Source organism: Lipotes vexillifer, unplaced genomic scaffold, assembly GCF_000442215.2.
Source record: "Lipotes vexillifer unplaced genomic scaffold, Lipotes_vexillifer_v1.1 scaffold200, whole genome shotgun sequence".
Taxonomy (NCBI): domain Eukaryota; kingdom Metazoa; phylum Chordata; class Mammalia; order Artiodactyla; family Lipotidae; genus Lipotes; species Lipotes vexillifer.
Genome location: NW_006790475.1, coordinates 591,178 through 615,940, shown reverse-complemented (window position 1 = coordinate 615,940; position 24,763 = coordinate 591,178). Strand labels below are relative to the sequence as shown.

General features: G+C 39.7%; 1 protein-coding gene across 1 annotated transcript in view; it reads left to right on the top strand.

The window, feature by feature from the left end:
- Window positions 1-24,763, top strand: part of HERC2 (HECT and RLD domain containing E3 ubiquitin protein ligase 2) — a 231,524-nt gene that overhangs the window by 16,576 nt on the left and 190,185 nt on the right. The window contains 2 exon segments of the mRNA XM_007463762.1: window positions 14,003-14,140; window positions 23,353-23,572. Coding sequence (XP_007463824.1) covers window positions 14,003-14,140; window positions 23,353-23,572 — 358 coding nt within the window.

Sequence of the window (24,763 nt, the reverse complement as noted above, 5' to 3'; positions counted from 1 at the left end):
AGTGTGTTTGTTTAAATAACATCCTGCCTGTATGAAGTTAATCAAGGGAATGCTAATTTTCTCTTTTTGATCTGCTGGCTCTCCCATATTGTGGCCCTGAAGCACAGGGAAGCTCTAATGATAGCTGTGAGCTCATGAAGAAATACGGAGCATCCCATCTCTGCTCATTTTTATGTCCAGCCTTCTTGCTGCATGTGGGTGTTAACATCATGAACTCCATGATGTGGGAGCCACTGTTTGTTATTCTGGTCATTTAGGAAGTGCCAGATACATCTGGTGTAAAAATACCTTGACAGTTTTATAGTTCAGAGTTTAGCGTCTGATCCTGGGAAGGTGGCATCAAACAGCTTTCAGAGGAAGCTGACCTGGGCTCAAGAGAGGATGGCTGTGCCATAGTGCCAGAGAGAAAGCCCAGCCTGGTAGTAAAGGGCTCACACTTTTGTTTATTGCTCAACTTTGTCAATTCTGACACATTTTTGCAGGTTTTGTTTAACTTAGGCAGATAAAGTTCCCTTTCCCTCAAATCTTCTGCAGTTTACTTATCTGCTCACTTATCTCTTACCGTCTTCTTTCACGTTTTGGCATAATTGGACATTTTCCTTTAAGACAAAAATTACTGTCTTTCTTCCTTTTTTTTGGCTGCGCCGTGCTGTGCGGCATGTGGGATCTTAGTTCCCCCACCAGGGATTGAACCCGCGCCCCCTGCAGTGGAAGCGCAGAGCCCTAACCACTGGACTGCCGGGGAAGTCCCTATCTTTCTTCCATGTTTATTCCTTGACGGTAACGTTTATCATCTTGCTTATATATTTACATTTCTCTGCCACCATCCTTTCTGGTTTAATCTCAACCATCCATGTTAATTATGACTTTTATCTAAATTAAGTAGCCTCTAATTCGGATAGTGGTTCCACACCACTTCTGTAATTCTCCAGCACCAACTGGATAGCTAATAATTCAATCCAGTTCTGACACTTAACTACTGGAGTTAGCTCAGGCCCCACAAATTAAGGGCTCCGTCCCGCAAGACTACCTCCACTTCAGATGCCAGCCTCAAATGGGATTCTCAGACTACTCCCACTTCTGCCTGGCTGACTACAAATTCGGAGGTTACCATGACCCTCGCAGTCTCAATAATTCACTAGAACAACTCACAGAATGCAGGAAAACACTTCGTTGGTTTATTTTAAAGAATACAGCTCGGGAACAGCCAAATGGAAGAGATGGAGAAGGCAAGGTTTGGGGGAAGGAGCTCAGAGCTTCCATATGCCTTCTCTGGGCCCTCCACCCTCCCAGCACACCTGTGTGTTCACCGACCTGGCATCTCCCCAAATTCTGTTGTTCAAGAGATTTTATAATTTAATCTCAGCCCCCCTCTCTCTGGAGGTCAGGGGGTGGGCTGATAGTTCTCACCCTCTAATCGCTGTTTGGTCCTTCTGGTATCCAGCCCACATCATGAAGCTGTCTAAAGGCCCCATGCTGAGTCAGCTCATTAGCATAAGCTCAGGTACAGTGGAAAGGGGCTTCTTATGAGTATCAAAAGACACTCCTATCCTCAGTAAATTCCAAGGGTTTTAGGAGCTCTGCGCCAGGAAACTAGAGCAAAGACCAAATATATATTTTTATTATACCACAGATAAAAAAATGGGAAGTAGGTGTTAGAGCATTTTAGCAGAGCTCTGGAGTCCACATTATAAGGGTCCCATTTTACATGTTTAATAAGCAAGAAGAATGTGCTCATTAAGAGGTGCAAAGGTGGTTTTGAATACTGCCATGCAGTAACAATAAGAGGCAAAGGCATGTGTGCATTTATTCGTTAACCTGTGCTTGGTGACTGATGATCTAGTTATTTTCTCTTAGCATTTGTACAGGGGTTCACAGATTAGCTATCGATTAAATCAGTTTAATATTGGGGCCAGTGTAAGTAAATGAAAGATTTGAACGTTGCTTTTAAGGTAATACACTACGGAACAGTGTGATTTTTACTGATATAAAAAAGTTTGTCAGAATTTTATAATTCAGTTAGAGTGAGTCTGTAATCTTATATTTTCACAGTCTTACACGTGGAAGTTATGTCAACTTTCTGATGAGTGAAACTCACGTAGACAGTTTAGAAAATTCAGATTAACTAGGCTCTCCTTGAGAAAACAAACCCAAGGCTTAGAAATCATGTATGCTCTGTTATATGCCACACTGATAGCACATCGGGGAATGGACATAGAGCCTTTTTTTTTTTTTTTTTTTTTTTTTTTTTTTTTGCGGTACGCGGGCCTCTCACTGTTGTGACCTCTCCCGTTGCGGAGCACAGGCTCTGGACGCGCAGGCTCAGCGGCCGTGGTTCACGGGCCCAGCCGCTCTGCGGCATGTGGGATCTTCCCGGACCGGGGTACGAACCTGTGTCCCCTGAATCGGCAGGCGGACTCTCAACCACTGTGCCACCAGGGAAGCCCCATAGAGCCATTTTTAACCAGAGTTATCAAGTCAGTCTGATTTATCCAAGGGTTCACCTGGAGTATGTGAATTTAAATTCTAAATGTAAAGGTGCCTCTAAGTTAGCAGTTTCTGAGAGATGTGTTTTCCTTCCATAGTTATTGAGATGTAATTAACATAAGTTTAAGTTTAAGATGTATAGTGTGATGATTTGATATACATAGCAAATGAAATTACCACAATAAGGTTAGTTAACACGTCCATCCCTTCACATAATTACCATTTTTTGATGTGTGGTGAGAACATTTACAGTTATTCTCTTAGCAGCTGTCAAGTATACAGGACTCTGCGGTTAACTGTAGTCACCATGTTGTACATTACATCCCCATAACTTATTTTTCTTATAACTGGAAGTTTGTACTCTTTGACTGATGTCTCCGACCCGGGCAGCTCCTGGCAACCACCAGTGTACTCTCTATGTTGAAGCCTTTTTAGATTCTACATGTAAGTGGATCATATAGCCTGTCTGACTTAATTTCACTTAGTGTAATGTCCTAGTCAACCATGGTGTTCTAAATGGCAGGATTTTCTTCTTCTTTTAATGGCTGAATAGTATTCCATTGTGTGAGAGTGCCTGTGTGTGTGTGTTTGTGTGTGTGTACATACACATTTTCTTTATCCATTCATCCGTTGATGGACAGTTAGATTGTTTCTGTGTCTTGGCTTTTGTGAATAATGCTGCAGTGACTATGGTGATGCAAATATCTTTTTGAGATAGTGATTTCATTTTCTTCGGATATTTACCCAGGAGTGGGAATCCTGGATCATATAGTAGTTCTATTTTTAATTTTTTTGAGGAGTCTCCATACTGTTTTGCATAATAGCTATACCAATTTACACTCCCACCGACAGTGCACAAGGGTTCCATTTCTGAGTTTTTTTTTTTTTTTTTTTTTTTTTAATAATACACAATGTATTTATTTATTTATTTATGGCTGTGTTGGGTCTTCATTTCTGTGCATGGGCTTTCTCTAGTTGTGGCAAGTGGGGGTCACTCTTCATCGCGGTGCGCAGGCCTCTCACTATCGCGGCCTCTGTTGTTGCGGAGCACAGGCTCCAGACGCGCAGGCTCAGTAATTGTGGCTCATGGGCCCAGTTGCTCCATGGCATGTGGGATTTTCCCAGACCAGGGCTCGAACCTGTGTTGTCTGCATTGGCAGGCAGATTCTCAACCACTGCGCCACCAGGGAAGCCCTCTGAGTTTTTTTTAATTAATTTTTTTTTATTGGTGTATAGTTGATTTACAATGTTGTCTTAGTTTCTACTGTACAGCAAAGTGAGTCAGTTATACATATATCCACTCTTTTTTAGATTCTGTTCCTATATAGGTCATTACAGAGTACTGAATAGAGTTCCCTGTGCTTTACAGTATGTTCTTATTATCTATTTTATATATAGTCCATTTCTGAGAGATGTTTTTTTTCCCCCCCTCAAAAGGCTGGCCACTCTTTGAAGTATCAGAAGTTTCTTTCTCTTCCGGGGATTCTTGATTTCCATTTTTTTAGATTATGTAAGTTTTTATTATTCTTTAATAAATAGGAGAATAGGAGTACCACTAGATTTAATAGACTTCATAGTTAATAATTCCTTGCAGAGGTAAGAAAATATACAAATACAATGAAGGGACTGATACCAAGAATCTGCTGGCTCCATAGGGTTTTCTATTGAATGAGTCTGAATTGTGTGTGTGTGTGTGTGTGTGTGTGTGTGTTAATCAGCAGAGGGTGTCAGGATGGTGGGGAAGGGCACAAAATATATAAGAACACTTCATGAATTTGTGTGTCAGCCTTATGCAGGGGCCGTGCTAATCTTCCCTGTATCGTTACCATTTTAGTATATGTGCTGCCAAAGTGAGCACCTGAATTACTTTTAATCATCCAAAGTTCCACCACAGTTTTATCCAACCTCAGACAAATCTGGTCAGCATTTTGGTGTCTGGTCTTGCAGTTGGCTTGTGAGATGATGAGGCACACAGACCCTGGGGCCAGCAGAGGGAGAGCTCTCCTTACTAGCCTAAGGCTCTGGGTGAGATATATGCTCTGAGCACTATCTGGGTGGCAAGAAATGCATTTCAGCAAGGCTAAGATGCCTCAGTAGTAAGACGTGGTATTTATCACCAGGAGAGAATGTGCTGCCCATGAATCTGATGCATATCAATTTGACATGCTGAAATTTGCAAAAGGTACATATCTGGATTGATGAAACACCTACTTCATAGGGTTATTGAGTTGATTAATGAGTTGATTATGACATGTGCAGAACAGTGCCTGGCTCCCAGTTTGTGCTATTTAAGGGTTTGTGATTCTCATGGTGGTTGTTCAAGTGCAGGCGGGAGTGTCAGTGTCCTGTCCCCATGAGTCCCCTTCACTGAACACAGTGCCTGGCACATAGGAGGTGCCGGTACCTAGGATAAAGGATGTCCCATGTTCCTGGTGTTAAATCAGCTTGTGAAGGGACTTGCCTGCCTGAGAGACTGGAACTCCTGTTTTTGATTAAAGGAGTTGCAGCTGAAATGAGTTCAAATCTTTTATATCACACATTTATTTTTAAATTCACTGTTAGAACTTTTAAACATTTTTATCTTATTAAAAATACTTATATTGTATGCATAGCTTATAGCATTCAAAAGCTAACACAGTTTTCAGCAAAGAGTGAGTTCCTTCCCAGTCCTATTCTTCAGTTACCTCCTTTTATTTATTTTTTTCCTTCTCAGGGGTATTATTACTATTATAAGTATCTTTCCAGAGGTAACTTATGGGCATATAAGTGCATGTATGAAACATATACACTTTATTTTCAATAGAAATTAAAGCCTTCCAGGATGTGAGGTACACCAGAATTTAGAAGAAATGTACAAAAAATGTGTAACGGTACAACATTTAGAGTCTAACCCTCAGTCTCTGGCTTGACTTTATTTTATCCTTTTTTCAAATAAGTAAATTGACCCCTCCTGGACCCAGCTCCATTGAGTCGAGGAGAGACCAGTGGATGGGTAGGAAGCACAGCCCAGACTGCAGCCAGGCTGCTTTGGCCATGGGTCATTGTGGGCAGTTCTGTGGATCGGAGCTTCCAGATCCTTTTCCACACTGCAGTCCCAGGGATGCACGCTCCTCAGGGGAGACTGAGTGAGTTGTGCAGCATGTGGGTCATTCATTCATTTGCTCATTGATTCATGGACTCATCTGGCTGTTGGTGAGGGTGGTTTCTGGTGCTAGGATGTGGTGGTGAATGAGCCAGGCGTAGCTCCTGCTTTCCTGGAGCTTATATACCAACTGGCACAACCAATAAAAAATGGACAGAGTGGCAGTGGGAATAAAACAAGTATGAAGAAAACAACAGGGTGATGCAAGAAGCTGCCAGGGAGGGTCCCTGAGTTGAGAAGCCAGGGCCCCTGCATTTACTCTCATGTCCCTCACCCTGCCTGTAACAGCTCTGTATCCACCTTGAACCGTGAGGACAGGCTCTGTCATTTCACCCTGGTACCTGGCAGAGTACTGTATATACAGGAGAGATCCAATCAGAATTTGTGTCATGAGTTAGTGAGTTGTCTTGTCATGGCTTCAGGCTGATTAGGGCTGTACCAATTCCCCAGTGGAGGATGGGACACTGAAGATGAGTACCCTTTTATGTGTCACTCAGGTGGATGCTTTCAGCTTTTTAACTATTCATGCCTGCTGAGAGGTCTTCCTTAATTTTATTTCTCCATCTTTTAAAATCCCATTTATTGGGAATTCCCTGGCAGTCCAGTGGTTAGCACTCGGTACTCTCACTGCTGGGGCCCTGGGTTCGATCCCTGGCTGGGGAACTAAAATCCCATAAGCCATGCGGCATGGCCAAAAAAAGAAAAAATCCTATTATCGACTTGATGGATCACTTTATTTTTCATGTGAGAATTAAATTTATCTGTTAAATGAATATAGGCATCTTTTTTTCCCTAATCTGCTCCTAAAATCTTTGAATTGTTTGTGAAGTTGCCATGTTACCAGCACTACATCCCTAATCAAATGAGCTAGACATAATAAATATTGCACTGTATCTTTATAATACAGTGGAGTCAAGGGAAATTTGAATGGCCACTTCTGTGTTCGTGTTCCATTAGAAAGTTTTCACACCTAAAATCTCTTAAAATTATACTTGTACTTCTTTGTAAATAGAAAAAGAATTTCAGTGTCATATAAAAACATATACTGTATCTCTTTTTAGCTAATGTTTGATTAATTGGGACCTTTAGTGTAATGGTTAATTTTATGTATCAACTTTGCTAAGCCGTGGTGCCCAGGTATTTATTAGATCAAGTAATATTCCATATAGTTCTGTGAGGGTGATTTTTGGATGAGACTCACATTTAAATCCATGGACGTTGGGGCTTCCCTGGTGGCGCAGTGGTTAAGAATCTGCCTGCCAATGCAGGGGACACAGGTTCGGGCCCTGGTCTGGGAAGATCCCACATGCCATGGAGCAACTAAGCCTGTGCACCACAACTACTGAGCCTGTGCTCTAGAGCCATGAGCCACAGCTACTGAGCCCACGTGCCTATAGCCCGTGCTCCACAACAAGAGAAGCCATGAGAGGCCCGAACACCGCAACGAAGAGTAGCCCCCACTCACTGCAACTGGAGAGAGCCTGCGCACAGCAGTGAAGACCCAACACAGCCAAAAATAAATAAATAAATAAACAAACAAATAAATTTATTAAATAAATAAATAAATCCATGGACTTTGAGTAAAGCAGATTACCCTTTGTAATGTGGGTGGGCCTCATCCAATCAGTCGAAGAGCCTGAATAGAGAGAAGACTCACCTCCCTCCAGCAAGAAGGAATCCTGCCTCCAGATTGCCTTTGGACTCAAACTGTAACATCAGCTGTTCCCTGGGTCTTCAGCCTGCTGGCTTGCCCTGTAGATTTTAGCATTGAATCCCCACAATTAAGGAAGCCAATTCCTTAAAATAAATCAATCTTTTTCCCTCACCACCTTCAACATGCACATACTCCACCCACCTCCGCCACACACCCCTGCTCTGTTTCTGTGGAGAATCCTTGCTAATACACTTAGATACCCATAGTTTTTACTACAGTCTGTTTTTTGAGAAGCGTATATTAGTGAATAAGCTTTCTTCAAAACACAGTTGAACCTTGTTGAACAGTAGAATGCAGGTCTCCCTGATGGTGGCCCTGGGCTGTTCCAGGAGCGCCCCTCCAGCTGTGGCCCCGACCCACCTGTGGGCAGCTGCACAGAAGAGGTGCCTCCTACCTCTATTTTGCTGTGGCCCCTGGGCCCCAAGCCTTTCTGCCTTGGCATTCTTCTTTCTGTAGGTCCTGGAGACAGTGCTTTGAGTGGAAATCTCACTGGGTGGTTGTAAAAAACCTCCTTGCTGTAACTGTCAGGAATGTGTTAAAGTTATCCAGTCCTGGTTGCATCTCCTGGAATCTGCTCGTCTCCTTCAGGGTATTGCCCTGGAACCTCAAGAAGGTCAGCTACTCCGCCACCCCCTGTCCCCAGCTTTCCATAATCTGTGATGTGTGGGTGTTCCATAACACTTTATGTTCTGTTTGTTTTCTCTCTGTAAACTTTGAGCCCTGCGTTTATGAAAAGGAGAGCTGGAGGTACTGTGCATGTTGTCGTGGAGCTGCTTGTGGAGCTCTTCTTGGTGGTTTTTGCATCCTTGTGACTTCCTCCTGCCTTTGCTATTGTAAATGTTCTCATTTATGCTCCTGGGAATAAAACTTGGCGTGTGCTTAGTGTTGCTTCTTGTCTGCTTCCTGATGAATTGTCAAAGGTTTTTACCCTGGATGAGAGATTATATGGCTGGTATTTAAATGAGCATTTTGAGTTCTTTTTTTTTATTTGTAAAATTTATAGCAAGGTGCACATCAGGGGTTGCAGACTTTCTCTAAAGGACCAGGTAGTAAATATTTTAAGCTTTAGGGACCCTAACTATTTGGTAATTATGGAACCCTGCAGTTGTGCCAGAGCAGCCATACGCAAAACTAAGTGCACACCGACATGTGAAGTTTTTATAATGTTTTCATCACAAAATATTATTCTTCTTTTGTATTACTTTTCAATCATTTAAGAATGTGAAATCTTTTATTAGCTTTTGGACCATACATAAACCAGCCTTGGGCTGGAGTTCGCTCCCAGCCTTATAGGTGGACCCCACTGGTGAGCAGGGCCTACCTAGCAGTTAGAGCCAGCACCGTGTTCTAACCTGAGCTCTGTGGCTGGGCTACACTGTGAGGTACAGTTTCTTCCGCATCTGTGAACTGGAAACAAAAGCCTGCCTCCTTGAATAATTGTTTGTAAGGATTAAAAAGGATAATGCCCTGTTGTTTGGCCAGGTACTTTGTATAGTACATGTAAGCTTATTTTCATTTTCCATTAGCTGCTGCCTTTTTGTCCCCTCTACTTAAGTCCTACCTTTTTGGGATGTGGTCTGTCTTGGTGAGTATTCGGTGTGTACTTTAGAAAGAATGCCTGTTCTGCTGTTGTTGGGTGGTGCATGTATAAAATGTTGATCACTTATTCAGGTACATGCCATTGCTGTTACTCATTCTTCATTCCGGTTGTTCCAGATTTCCTTCTGGTATTGTTTCCCTTATCTTAAGATCTTCCTTTAGTAATTCTATTAGAACAGGTCTGCTGACTACAGATTCTCTTAGTTTTTCTTCATTTGAGAATGATGGATATTTTTGTTAGATACAGCATTCTGATTGATAGTTGTTTTGTTTCAGCACTTTAAAAATGTAGAACGTTACTTTCAGGCCTTATACCACAGTTGGCCTTCTGATGCTGTGACATCAGTTTAAACGTTGGTGATGACCGTGACTTTTAGGGAAGAGGAGTATTGCCCCCTAGGAAATGAGTTGGCATTGACCAGGAGAGGGAGGACCGCATGGTGAGGCGGTTGTCAAAAGCATGAACTTTACAAGTCTCCTCTATTATTGTTGATACAGGCGATTGAGTGACCCGTGTGCCATTGGTGTGGGGGAGTATGCCTCCCCAGGGTGCGTCAGTTTCGGTTGCTCAGTGCTTGTGGCAGTAGTGACAAAATTCCATTTGCCACATTGTAACTTAAATAGGAGTTCTTTGAGGAGTCTATTATGCATCTCAGTAAACTTGCTGCCTCCCCCTATAGGGGAGGCAGAAGTGTCATTGAATGCCTTCTTTAAGAGCCCAGCGTGTGTATGCTGAGAAGCAGAATGAGTGCCTTGGTCGCTGTCAGTAATGTCTGGAACTCTAAAGGGGTAAGGAGTGTCCTTGTTCTTATCCTTACAAGGATAAGGCAATTGAGGCCTCGTATTGTGGTCTTAATATATGTAGAGACTTTGATTTATATTTTGGGTATCTGTGAGGGAAGAGATTCCTAGGGTCCTTGAGCCCAAAAAGAGCAACTCTAAAAGGCTGTGTCCCAAAGGTTTGTAAAAATGTGTACCTGGGGCCAGCCTTTGTTCTCAGGAAAGCTCATGACCAGCAGTTTCCACGCTGATGAGGTACAGTATAGTGCAGGGCTGAGAAGGGCAGTTTCTTGCATCTGAAGCCCCAGGGCAACAGCTAGTCATCATATGTGGTCCAGAGACCCCCAGGGGGCATGAGAGAAGGTTGCTGAAGCCTCTTCAGTGAAGGAGTCTCTGAGGGTGCTAAGGGGGGCATATCTGTATTAATTCCCTAGGGATGCTGTAACAAAGTACCACTGACTAGGTGGGTTAAACAACAGAAGTGTATTGTCTCACAGCTCTGGACCCTGCAGGTCCAAAGTCAGGGTGATGGCAGGGTTGTTTCCTTCTGAGGGCTGTGAGAGAAGGCTCTGTTCCGAGGCATTCTTCTTGCTTGTAGTTGGTCATATTCTCCCTGTGTCTTCATATTGTCTTTCCTCTGTGCATATCTTTCTGTGCTTAAATTTCCTCTTTTTGTAAGGACACCAGTCATGTTGGATTAGGGCCCACCCTAATGACCTCATTTTAATTTGATTATCTTCGAAGACCTTAGTTTTATAAATAAGGTCACATTCCCAGCTACTGGAGGCTAGGACTTGAACATCTTTTGGGAGGATATGATTCAACCCATAAACAGGTGCTGTGTTTGTCAAGCCAATTTGTAATTGCTAAATACTTAGTTTAACTTTTTTAAAAAATTTTATTTATTTATTTATTGGCCGCGTTGGGTCTTCGTTGCTGCGTGCGGCCTTTCTTTAGTTGCAGCGAGCAGGGGATACTCTTTTGTGGTGCGCAGGCTTCTCATTGCGGTGGCTGCTTTTTGTTGCGGAGCATGGGCTCTAGGCACGCGGGCTTCAGTAGTTGTGGCTCGCCGGCTCTAGAGTGCAGTCTCAGTAGTTGTGGCACACGGGCTTAGTTGCTTCACGGCATGTGGGATCTTCCCGGATCAGGGCTCGAACCTGAGTCCCCTGCATTGGCAGGGGGGTTTTTTTTTTTTTTTTTTTTTTGGCAGGCAGATTCTTAACCACTCACTGCACCACCAGGGAAGTCCCACTTAGTTTAATTTTAATTTATTACTCATTGTGTCCATGTCCATGCCCACTATGGGATATTTTAGGGCAATGGGTGCTGTGACCATGGGGAGTTTAAGGCAATAATAGTTGTGATGGTTAAGGCAAAGCAAATGTATTTGTCTTCTAGATTATAGGTAGTAATTCCCCTAATATTATATGGGCTGCTTTGTTTAGATTTAGTGGGATCCCCAGCTATACATGTAATTTGAGCCCCAGTATTGATTTAAATTCATGAAGGTTTGCCAGTTGGTACATTTCAGCAGATACTTAAGTTAAATCAGAACCTGTGTCATAGTGGCACCAAAGCCCTTCGTCTTCTTTTTTTTTTGCGGTACGCGGGCCTCTCACTGCTGTGGCCTCTCCCATTGCGGAGCACAGGCTCCGGACGCGCAGGCCCGGCAGCCACGGCCCACGGGCCCAGCCGCTCCGCAGCATGTGGAATCCTCTTGGACCCGGGCACGAACCTGTGTCCCCTGCACCGGCAGGCGGACTCTCAACCACTGTGCCGCCAGGGAAGCCCTCTCTTCTTTTTTTTTTTTTTTTTTTTTTTTTTGGTACGCAGGCCTCTCACTGTTGTGGCCTCTCCCATTGCGGAGCACAGGCTCCAGACGCACAGGCTCAGCGGCCATGGCTCACGGGCCCAGCCGCTCCGCGGCATGTGGGATCTTCCCGGACTGGGGTACGAACCCGCATCCCCTGCATCGGCAGGTGGACTGTCAACCACTGCGCCACCAGGGAAGCCCGCCCTGTCTTCTTATTGTATAAGTTCTTGCAGTAAACTTTGGAGTTCCACTTGCGTTAAATTGTGGACCTTTGTTTCAAATTTAATTTGTTTTTCTCCAGAAAGCTTCAGTATTGTCAGGGTAAGGGGATGCCCCATGGCGAAGGTCACTTTATAGGGTTTAAGGATGCTGGGCTTACATTGGGCTTGAATTAACCACTTTGCTGTGCCCATGGCTGCCCTGGGTGTTTTCTCTACAACCTTGGGGATCAGGCTCTTTGTTGTGACAGAGGCAGCAGAGTGGTGTAGTGGGAGAGTACTGGACCTACAGCCCAGAGGTGATGCATGGACACCATCCTCTGCTGCAGCCTTGCCTTTTCCCAAAGTGCACCCTTCTTCTCCCTCTGCCCCTCTCTCCCTCCTCCCCCTTCTCCACATTCCCTCAGTAGTTTAGATTTCTAGCCAAATAAAGCCCAGGCTTTCGGTTCCTGTCCCTGTCCAGTCACTCATAGTGAGGATCTTCTGGGTGGTTACAGGGAAGATTTGGGGTCCTGATGGCCCACCTCTTCTTCCAGGGAATGCCAGTCAACCTCCCCAGGGTTGGGATCCACAGCCAGTCTGGTCATTTAAAGCATACTATTGTATGTTTGTGTATGTGCATGCATTGTAAGTTTGTGTACATGGAGTGTGTGTGGTTCTTTAGCCCAAGCACTATATTTTTAAGTTGTGTCCAGGGTCATTAGACTGCTGCGGGTCTCTGTCTTCCACATCCCCCCAATCCCAGGCCTGTGTGAGAGCTCTGTGGGCATAGCCCCTCGGGGCGACTGGAGGACCTTCCATGTAACTCAGCTGTACCAGATTGCTCTCCAAGTAGGCTGCGGGGTCCACCCTCCCACCAGCTGTGTCTGAAGATTTGTGCCTCCAGCCCTACATTTCTACTGACACTTGGCATTATTTAGTTACTGAACTCATCATTGTGGGCTTATTCCCTGGCATGCGTTGTTCTAGGCATTTGGGATATATCAGAGAGCAAAACCAGATGAAAAAGGAAAAAAAAATTACTGCTTTGGAGCTTATATTTTAGCTTTCTAACAGTTGTGAATTTGGTGAGTGTAAAATAATATAATACTTCATTATTTTAATTTATATTTTTCTAAATATGAATTTGAGTATCTCTTCATAGCATTAGCTGTTTGGGGTTCCTTCTGTTGGATATCTGATATTTTTCTGATAGAATTTAGGAGTTTCTTTTGTCCCTTGTTGGTTTTAGGTATTTTTAGATACTCCTTACTGTTTGTGATATGATATATTCTCTTTCACAGATTTAGATGTACAGTTGACGCTAGCAACATGGGTTTGAGCTGTACAGGTCCACGTATAAGCAGATTTTTTTTTCAGTAGTAAATACTGCAGCACTGCCTGATCCTTGGTTGTTGGAATCGCTGGACTCGGAAGAACTGCACATGTGGAGGGCTGACTATAAAGTTACATGCGGATTTTCAACTGCACATGTTGTTCAAGGGTTAACTGTATATTTCTAATTATGTCATTTAGAAAATAGTTCATTTAGTAAGGGCTTTCTAGGCTAGGACACATTTACACCTCAATGTTAATATTAGTTCTCTCTTAACTTACTGTGTAAGGAGTTTCATGACCTTTTTTCTTGACTGAAACTTGTCAGTGTCCTAAAGTCGTGGTTCTCACGTTTCTGCTGTATTGCAGTGCTCCTGAATTACACTCCCTCAGTGATAGTGGCCCTGTGTAGCACTGGTTCTCAGTTGGTGGTGGAGTAGGGCAATGTATGGAGTTGAAAATGATCGGTGAATCATACTCGGATTCCACATCCTCCCTTCCCGTGGACACACAGAAGTTGGGAATCACTGGATGAAAACAATTAATGTTAATATCAAAGACTAAGTTTCTTAGTTGTGAGATGTAGTAGGAAATTGGAATATTTTGGAAGACATGCTTCAAAGAACAGTTTGAATATCGATTTTTTAAATTAAAAGGGTCACTGGGCTATTCATTACTTAATAAATCACACTGTTTCTGTTATGTTGATGAGTCATGTAATTTTTTTTTTCCCAACCATCAAATGGTCAGCTAATGATGTGTGTTGTAACTTAACCTTTCCATTTCTGGGAGGGACTGGCAAAGAGATGTTACATTTTAAAAAGCAATTTATACATGTACATTTAAAAATTTTTTTTCCAGATGATGGTGTTGGCAAGTGGATGTTACATTTTAAAAAGCAACTTATACACTTAAATTTTAAAAAAATTTTCCAGATGATGGTGTTGATACGCAGATTGGAACAAAGAAAGAAGATCTGAATGACAAAGAGAAAAAAGAAGAGGAAGAAACTCCTGCACCTGCATATAGAGCCAAATCAATCCTAGAGAGCTGGGTGTGGGGCAAGCAACCAGGTATTATGATCTTCTGAACTTTTGGTACTTTGGAACGATTGATCCAGCACTCATTTTCTAGATAGAGTAGGTGGACTTGTTTTTGGTCATAGAATTTTTAAAAATTAAACTTAAAACTTTTTATATTGTAATAGACTGTGCATAACATACATTTTACCATTTCAGTCAGTTTTAAGTATACAGTTCAGTGACATTAAATACATTCACACTGTTGTGCAGTTATGACCACCACCCATTTCCAGAGCCTCTTCATCTTCCCAAACTGGAACTCTGTACTTATTAAATGATAACTCCCCTTTCTTCCCTAGGCCCCTGGAAACCACTAACTTTCTGTTTTTAGGATTTTGACTAGTCTAGTTAACTCATATAAGTGGAATCATAATATTTGTCTTTTGGTATCTGGCTTGTTACTTTATTTAGCATAATGTCTTCAAGATTCATTCATGTTGTAGCATGTGTCAGAATTTCCTTCCTCTTTAAGACTGAATAATATTCCATTGTATGTATATGCCACATTTTGTTCATCCATTTGTGGATGGGCATTTGAGTTGCTTCCACCTTTTGGCTGTTGGGAATAGTGCTGCTAAGAACATAGGTGTACACGAGTTCGAGTCTCTGCTTCAATTCATTGTGTATATACCTAGGAGTAAAATTGCTGGATCATGTGGTAATTCTGTGTTAAACTTTTTTTTTGTCCAGTTTTATTGAGATATAATTGACATAAAGCAGTGTATAGTGTACAGCATAATGGTTTGACTTACAAATATCATGAAATGATTACCACAAAAAATTCAGTGACCATCCATCATCTCATATAGATACAGAATTAAAGAAATAGAAAAAATATTTTTTCCTCGTGATGAGAAATCTTAGGGTTTCCTTTCTAACTTCCATATTAACATATAGCAGCATTAATTATCTTTATCATGTTGTTCATTACATCCCTCATACTTACTTATCTTATAACTGGAAGTTTCTGCCTTTTGACGCCCTTCAGCCAATCCCCCCTCCCCCCACCCCCTGCCTCTGGTAACCACAAATCTGATCTCTTTTCCTATGAGTTTGTTTCTTCGTTTTTGAAGTAGAATTGACCTACAACATTGTGTTACTCCCTGTTATACAACATAGTGATTTGATATTTCTATACATTTCAAAATGATCATCACAATAAGTCTAGTTATGATCTGTTACCATACAAAAATGTTACCTAATTACTGACTGTATTCCCCACACTACATTTCATACCCATAACTCATTTTTTTATTGAAGTATAGTTGATTTACAATGTTGTGTTAATTTCTGCTGTATGACAAAGTGATTTAGTTATACACATACATACATTCTTTTAAAAATTCTTTTCCATTATGGTTTATCACAGGATACTGAACATAGTTCCCTGTGCTATACAGTAGGACCTTGTTGTTTATCCATTCTATATATAATACTTTGCATCTGCTAGTCCCAAACTCCCAATCCATCCCTTCCCCACTCCTCCCCCTTGGCAACCACCAGTCTGTTCTCTATGTCTGTGAGTCTGTTTCTGTTTTGTAGATAGGTTCATTTGTGTCATATTTTAGCCCTGACTCATTTCCTTTGCAACTGGTTGTTTGTACCTCTTAATCTCCCTCACCTCCCACTTTTCTCCCCACTGGCAACTACCTGTTTGTTCTCTGTATCTTTGACTCTGTTTATGTTTAGTTATGTTTATTTATTTGTTTCACTTTTTAGATTCCATATATAAGTGAAATCATACAGTATTTGTCTTTCTCTATCTGACTTATTTCACTTAACGTAATACCCTCTAGGTCCATCCATGTTGTCGCAAATAGCAAGATTTCATTCCTTTTTATAGTTGAGTGATATTTTGTGTGTGTGTGTGTGTATCTGTATCTATACTTATGACATCTTCTTTATCCACTCATTTATTGATGGGCACTTAGGTTGCTTTCATATTTTGGCAATTGTAAACAATGCTGCAATGAACATAGGGGTACTTATATCTTTTCTAATTGGTGTTTTTGTTTTCTTTGTATAAATACCCAGAAGTGGGATTGCTGGATCATATGGTAGTTCTATATTTAATTTTTTGAGACATCTCCATATTGTTGTCCATTGTAGCTGCACCAATTTACATTCCCACAAACAGTGCACAAGGCTTCTCTTTTCTCCACATCCTTGTCAACACTTGTTATTTGTTGCCTTTTTGATAATAGCCATTCTGACAGGTGTGAGGTGATACCTATTTCACTGTGGTTTTGATTTACATTTCCCTTATGATTAGTGATGTTGAGCGTCTTTTCATGTGCCTGTTGGCCATTTAAATGTCTTCTTTGGAAAAATATCTGTTCAGATCCTCTGCATTTTTTTAATTGGGTAGTTTGTTTGTTTTGATGTTGATTTAAGTGAGTTCTTTGTATATTTTGGATATTAACCCCTTATCAGATATATTGTTTGTAAATGTCTTCTCCTATTCAGTAGGCAGCCTTATCCTTTTTTTTTTAAACATCTTTATTGGAGTATAATTGCTTTATATTGGTGTGTTAGTTTCTGCTTTATAACAAAATGAACCAGTTATACATATACATATGTTCCCATATCTCTTCCCTCTTGCGTCTCCCTCCCTCCCACCCTCCCTATCTCACTCCTCTAGGTGGTCACAAACCACCTAGCTGATCTCCCTGTGCTATGCGGCTGCTTCCCACTAGCTATCTATTTTATGTTTGGTAGTGTATAAGCCTTATCCTTTGGTTGATAGTTTTCTTCCCTATGCAGAAGCTTTTTAGTTTGATGTAGTCCCATTAGTTTACTTTTGCTTTTGTTTCCCTTGCCTGAGGAGACATATCCAGAAAGATATTGCTAGGACCAGTGTCAAAGAGTGTACTGTCTGTGTTTTCTTCTAGAAGTTTTATGGTTTCAGGTCTTACATTTAAGTCTTAAATCCATTTTGAATTTTTTTTGTGCATGGTGTGAGAGAGTAGTCCAGTTTTGCATGTAGCGGTCCAGTTTTCCCAGCATCATGTGTTGAAGAGGCTGTCTGTTTTCCATTGTATATTTTTACCTCTTTTTGATTAATTGCCCATATAAGTATGGGTTCATTCTGGGCTTTCTATTCTTTTCCATTGATCTATGTATCTGTTTCTGTGCCAGTACCATACTGTTTTGATTACTGTAGCTTTGTAGTATAGTTTAAAATCAGGGAGCATGATACCTCCAACGTTGTTCTTCTTTCTCAAGAATGTTTTAGCTATTTGGGGTTTTTGTGTTTCCGTACAAATTTTAGAATTATTTGTTTTAGTTTTGTGAAAAATGCCATTGGGATTTTGATAGGGATTGCATTGAATCTGTAGATGGGTAGTATGGTCATTTAGGCAATATTAATTCTTTCAGTATACGAGCACAGTATATCTTTCCATCTGTTTGTGTAGTCTTCGATTTCCTTCATGAGTGTCTTACAGTTTTTTGACTACAGTTCTTTTACCTCCTTAGATTTATTCCTGGGTACTTTATTCTTTTTGATGCAACTGTAAATGGGACTGTTTTCTTAATTTCTCATTCTGATAGTTCATTGTTCATGAGTAGAAATGCAGCAGATTTGTGTTTATTAATTTTGTATCCTAAAACTTTACCAAATTCATTGACAAGTTCTGGTAGTTTTTTGGAGTGTCTTTAGGTTTCCATCTATGCTGTCATGTCACTGCAAACAGTGACAGTTTTACTTATTCCTTTACAGTTTGGATTACTTTTTCTTGTTTGATTGCTGTGGTTAGGACTTCACATACTGTGTTAAAAAAAAGTTGTGAGAGTAGGCAACCTTGTCTTATTCCTGATCTTAGAGGAAATGTTTTAGCTTTTCACCATTGAGTATGATATTAGCTCTGGGCTTGTCATATATAGCCTTTATTACATTGAGGTATGGTCCCTCTGTACCCACTTTTGTGAGAGTTTTTATGATAAATAGATATTGAATTCTGTCAAATGCTTTTTCTGCATCTATTGAGATGATTACATGATTTTTATCCTTCAGTTTGTTAATGTGGTATATAGCACATTGATTGATTTGTGTATGTTGAACCATCCTTGTATCTCTGGAATAAATTCCATTTGATCATGATGTATGATCCTTTTAATGTATTGTTGAATTTGGTTTGCTAATATTTTGTTGAAGGTTTTTTGCATCTGTGAACATCAGGGAAGTTGTCCTATAATTTTCTTGCCTGGTGGTTTTGTTATCTGGTTTTAGTATCAGGGTAATGTTGGCCTTGTAAAATGAGTTTGGAAGTATTCCCTCATTTTCTATTTTTTTTTGTAAGAGTTTGAGAAGTATCGGTATTAATTCTTCTTTGAAGGTTTTGCTGGAGTTTTGTTTGTTGGGAGGTTTTTAATTACTGATTCAGTCTCCTTACAAGTAATTGGTCTGGTCATACTTTCTATTTCTTTATGATTCAGTCTTGGCAGTTTGTATGTTTCTAGGAATTTATTTCTTCTAAGTTGTCTTCGTCTTTCTGTGGTACCAGCTGTAACATTTCCACTTTCGTTTATGAATTTATTTATTTGGGCCCTCTTTATTTCTTGGTGATTCAAGCTAACAGTTTGTTAGTTTTGTTTATCTTTTCAAAAAACAACTGTTGGTTTTATTTATCTTTTCTATTGTCTTTGTAGTCTCTTTCATTTGTTCCCACTCTGATCTTTGTTATTTCCTTCCTTCTAATAACTTTGGGCTTCATTTGTGTTTTTTTTGGTTTATTTGTTTATTTATTTAGTTTCTTGAGGTGTTTATTTAGGCTATCTGGTTTCTTGTTTATTTGAGATTTTTCTTGTTTTTTTGAGGTAGGCATTTATTGTTCTGAACTTCCCTCTTAGAACTGCTTTCGCTACATCCCATAAGTTTGGGTATGTTGTATTTCCATTTTCATTTGTCTCAAGGTATTTTTTTTGTTTTTCTTTTGATTTCTTCCTTGACCCATTGGTTGTTCAGTAGCATGTTGTTTAATCTCCACATATTTGTGAATTTTCCAGTTTTCATCTTGTAATTGATTTCCAGTTTCATAACTTTGTGGTTCAGAAAGATGCTTGATGTGATTTCAGTCTAATTAAGTTTATTGTGACCTAATATGTGATAGTCTGGAGAACATTTCATGTGCATTTGAGAAGAATGTGTATTCTGTTACTTTTGGATGGAATGTTCTGTATATATCTGTTCATCAGATCTAACATGTCATATGAGGCAGATGTTACTTTAATGATTTTTCTGTCCGGATGATTTATCTGTTGATGTAAGGGGTGTATTAAAGCCCTTTACTATACTATAATACAATACTATTATTGTATTGCTATCAATTTCTCCCTTTAGGTCTGTTAAGATTTGCTTTATATTTAGTTAATCCTATGTTGGGTGTATAAGTATTTACAGATGTTATATTCTCTTGTTGGACTCACCCCTTTATCATTATGTAATTCCCTTCTTTTTCTCTTATTACACTTCTGTTTTAAAATCTATTTATCTGATGTAAGTATAGGTACCCCAACTTTGTTTTGGTTTTCATTTGCATGGAATATCTTTTTCCATCCCTTCACTTTCAGTCTGTGTGTTGTGTCCTTATGTCTGAAGTGAGTCTCTTGTAGGCAGTATATAGATGAGTTCTTTTTTTTTTTAATCCTTTTAGCCACTCTGTGTCTTTTTATTGGTGAATTTACTCCATTTACATTTACAGTTATTGATAATGTTTGTTTTTATTGCCATTATAATTGTTTTGTTCCTGGCTGTTTTGTAGTTCTCCTTTGTGATTTGATGATTCTCTTTAGTGGTATGCCTAGATTCCTTTCTCATTATCTTTTGTGTATCTACTGTAGTTTTTTGCTTTGTGGCTACCATGAAGCTTACATATAACAGCTTGTATTTATAACATTCTATTTATAAACATAGTTTGAACATATTCTAAGCTTTGCATTTTTATCCTCCTCTCCCATGTTTTGTGTATTTGATGTCATAATTTGCAACTTTTTATCTTATATATCCCTTGTTTGTTATATTTTTACTTCTTTTGTCATTTAACCTTTATACTCAGTTTTTAAATTATCAATCCACTACCTTTATTATATATTTACTTTTACCAGTGAGATTTATACTTTCAAATGTTTTCTTGTTACTAATTAGTTCTCTTTCTTTTCAGCTTAAAGAACTCTTTTTATCATTTCTATTAAGGCTAGATTAGTGGTGATGAACTCCTTTAACTTTTGCTTGTCTAGAAAACTCTTTATCTCTCCACTTGCTGCTTGATATGTTTGTTGGGTAAAGAAGTTTTTTTCATTCAGACTTTGAATATATTATGCCACTCTCTTCTGCCTTGCAAAATTTCTGCTGAAAATCTACTTACAGTCTTATAGGGGTTCCCTTGCATCTAACAAGTTGTTTTTCAATTGCTGCTTTTAAGATTTTCATCTTATTTTTAACCTTTGACATTTTAATTATGATGTGTTTTGTTATGGGTGTCTTTAGTTTTCTGTTGTTTGGAACTCTCTGGACTTCCTGGATCTCAATGTCTGTTTCCTTCCCCAGGTTAGGGAAGTTTTTACCTATATTACATCAAATAAGTTTTCTGTCCCTTTCTCTGCCTCTTCTTCTGGGACCCTGTGAAGTCTGCTTGATATTGTGTCGTATATCCCTTAAACTATTTTCACATTTTTTCATTGTTTTTTCTTTTTGTTGCTCTGACTGGGTGAACTATGGTGCCCTGTCTTTGAGTTTACTGAGCTTTTCTGCTGCTTCATGTAATGCGCCATTGAACCCTTCTAGCATGTTTTCAGTTCAGTGTAATTTTATTTTTCCAGTGTATTTTCTCTCCTTATTCGATTGGCAACTTCTGGCTTCTAATTTAGTGATTCATCTTTATTTTTTTCCATTCTACTGTTGAGCCCTTTCACCAAACTTTATTTTGGTTATTAGGTTTTTTGGTTCCAGAATTTCCATTTGGTTCTTTTTTTTCTTTTTTAAATAAATCTCCTTTTTCTTGTCTTAGGTTTTCTATTTTTTCATATGTTTCAAGTGTGTTTGTTTTTGCTTTTTGAAGCATTTTTTAAAATTGTGGCTTCTTTAAAATCTTTATGAGAGTATTCTAACGTCTCTGTCATCTTGGTGTTTACATCTGTTGATTGTCTTTTTAAAATTTATTTTGAGATCATCCTGGCTCTTGATGTGATGAGTGACTTTCTTTTGAAACATGGACATCTTCATGTTATGTTCTGAGACTCTGTTTGATTGGTTTTCTGTGACATCGTTCCGGCAGGGCAAGAGTGTGGTATATCTTGTTACTGACAGGGGATGGGAGTTCTGCTGGCTCTCCCCATGGTCTCCATGATTTGTTTCTTTGTTACTTTATTTACTCACCTACTTGTTTCAAGGTATCTTACAATAAATGACTGATTGACTAGGCATTAGGAGTTGGGCAGGGCAAGCACCATTAGGACATCAGGAAGGAGAGCAGGCAGATGCTCAAGGGCATGAAGGCTCTCTCTGAGCTTCACGGTTGTCTCTGGGCTTTGCAGCCACGCAGAAGAGAGACGTATTATTATTTCAAAGTAGAAAACATAGTGATTATTCAGGAAGGTAAAGCTTTTCTTAGGTCTGATTTCTGGAAGAAATTCTGAATGGGGGATGTGTAGACAAACTGTCTTTGGCAGGGCTTGTCTCAGTGAGGTCTCCTGTATGTACAGTGAGACCTCAGTGAAGTCTCAGACACCTCTCAGTGCTGGGCCAAAGGTGATTCTGCAAGGATGCCTGTGAAGGGTAGGGATGGTACTTCATGTATAAATCTTCCTGCTTCTTCATCTTGAGCCTAGTTTGGAATTTAAAGTATTTTAAAAAAACATTTATTAATGTTTTTCTCATATTTTTCTGTTACATTGCTTTTAGTGTTTCTGAAATCTGTATTTAAAAAAATTTTTTTTTTTTTTCCTTTTTTGGCCGTGTCACACAGCATGTGGGATCTTAGTTCCCAGAGCAGGGATCAAACCCTGCATTGGAAGCATGGAGTCTTAGTCACTGGACCACCAGGGAAGTTCCAAAAGTATTTTTCAAAAAAAAAAAAAAAAACCCACAAAAACATATTTTTTCCATCTAGTTTTCTATAATGATTAGCCATTTTAGCTAGTGGAGCTTTCCAGACTTAGCATCCAACCTCTGGTGTCTGGATGTGCATCTCTGTGCCATAAGTCCTGTGTGTGGAGAGGGAAGCTTTGTCCTGGTGGCCTCCCTAGAGAGTGGTGAGGTGTATCCATCTGATGCCTTCTATGATCTCCTCTCCCATAGGAAAAGCATGTTTAGGTCATGGGTAGCTAAAAAATAAATGTCTTCCATATAGGGGAAGTCAGTAGGTGTGTGACTTTTGTCTCTTGGGATATGAGGCTACCAGGGCGATGACTGTTTTGGCTTCATAGCTAATAAATATCAGAGATAGAAAAACAAGCACAGGACATCTCCTGCTCTTGTTACCACTGGGTGCTTTATTGGTATAGGGGGTTGGTGGAAGGTAACTTAGTTTACAGTTCAACTTAAGGCAGCTTTATGCTTAATTGTAAGACAAGACTCCTTTTAGTTATTTTCATTCACATAATTTTCTTCTAGGTACCTAAAAAAAAAAGTCCTTAAGTGTAGAAAATTTCAAACATACACAGTAGAGAGAACAGTATAATGAAATACTACTTACCCATAGCATATTCTGACTAGTTACTTGATCTTTCTCTGAAATATTCCAGTAAATGTATTACCTCTCATCAGTCATGTATGCTGTTCAAACTGTTTTTATTTTGGATTTGGTTTTATAACATGAAAATACTGGATGTAGTTATTCTCTCTATCTAGGAAATGTGTTGCTGATACGGATTGACTTCACAATTTTGTGCTAAAAAGTTTTATACCATGTTTGCAGAGGGGCAGTATAACATGGTGGCTAAGAGTGGTCTCCCATGTGCCATACTCAGCTGGGTGACCTTGGGCAAGCACTCTGTGCCTCAGTTTCCTCCTCCATAGAATGCATGCACAGTACTACCTCCTAATGGTGCCTGTGAGGATTACCTAATGTGTGTAAAGTGCTTAAAACCGTTTGTGGCACATATTAAGCACTCAGCTATTACCTATTATTGTTACCCATTTTATAATGTTACAACAAACTGTGCCCATGATATTCAGAGGTTGGATGTTTTATCTTGTTTTCTAGAGGTGAATGAACTGAAGGAGTGTCTTTCTGTGTTGGTTAGAGAGCAACAAGCTCTGGCCATCCAGTCAGCCACCACCACCCTTTCAGCCCTGAGGCTCAAGCAGAGACTCGTCGTGTTGGAACGATACTTCATTGCCTTGAATAGAACTGTTTTTCAGGAGAATGTCAAAGTTAAGTGGAAAAGCAGCAGCGTTTCTTTGCCTCCTGTGGACAAAAAAAGGTAATAATATAATTAAGAAAGAATCCTGATACCAGCTAAATATAAAACTCATGCTGTTTTGTTTAAGAAAGTTTAATTAAGGCTTTCAATATAGTCTGTTTTTGTTTTCTGAAATTTTATTCTTTCTTTCCCTTTTTGTATGTTTCATATAATCTGGAGAATGGCTTTCCCAATTTGCTCATAAAGTAACAGGCTATGCTGTAACCTGTACCATTATTTTAAAGACCTTGTTCTGTCAGTAACTGTAGAAGCCAGTCAGAAGTTTAGATCAGCATGTCTAGATTTGAAATGGGATCTGAACATTATATTCTTTTTGTTTTGGTACCGGGTAGGGAATTGTCACATTGTAGTAGTGCTTAACTAGTTTAGATGCTTCATTTTTTTTCTTCTTAATGTGATTTACTTATTCTTTTCTTGCAAGAGATGCTTTTATGGATTCACATGCAGTTGTAAGAAATAATACAGAGAGATTCCTTATACCTTTCAGCCAGTTTCCCTAGTTTTTCACTTGCAAAACTGTAGTACAAAAATCACAACTAGGATATCGACTTTGATACATTGTACCCGTCTTACTCAGATTTCCCATTTTGCATGCTTTCAATCCTCTGTGTGTGTGTGTTTGCATGAGATTTTATCACAGGTATAGATTTCTGTCAGTACTGCCACAGGGTACAGGACAAGAACCCTTTTTTATAGCTGCAACCATTAACCTGTTCTCCATGTTTATTATGTAACCTTTTGAGGTTGGCTTCTTCACTCAGCATTATTCCTTTGAGATTCTTACAAGTAGGTGCATGTGTCATCATTGTTGAGCAGGATTCCATGTATGGATGTACCACATTGTGTTTAATCACTCAACCTTTGAAGGATATCTCAGTTGTTTATCATTTTTGAGTATTTTGAATAAAGCTGCTGTGAATATTTGTGTACAGGTTTTTGTGTGAACTTAAGTTTCATTTCTCTGGAATAAATGCCTAGGGTGCAATTGCTGGGTCTTACGTTTAGGTTTGTAAGACATTTTCGTACTGTTTCTGGAATAGCTGTACCATTTCTCATTCTCATTCGCCATGTATGAGTGGTTCCGTTTCTCCATATCCTTGTCAGCATTTGGTGGTGTTGTCACTTATTTATTTTAGCCATTCTGTTAGATGTATAGTGTTATCTCCTAAATTTTAGTACATATCTTTCCCT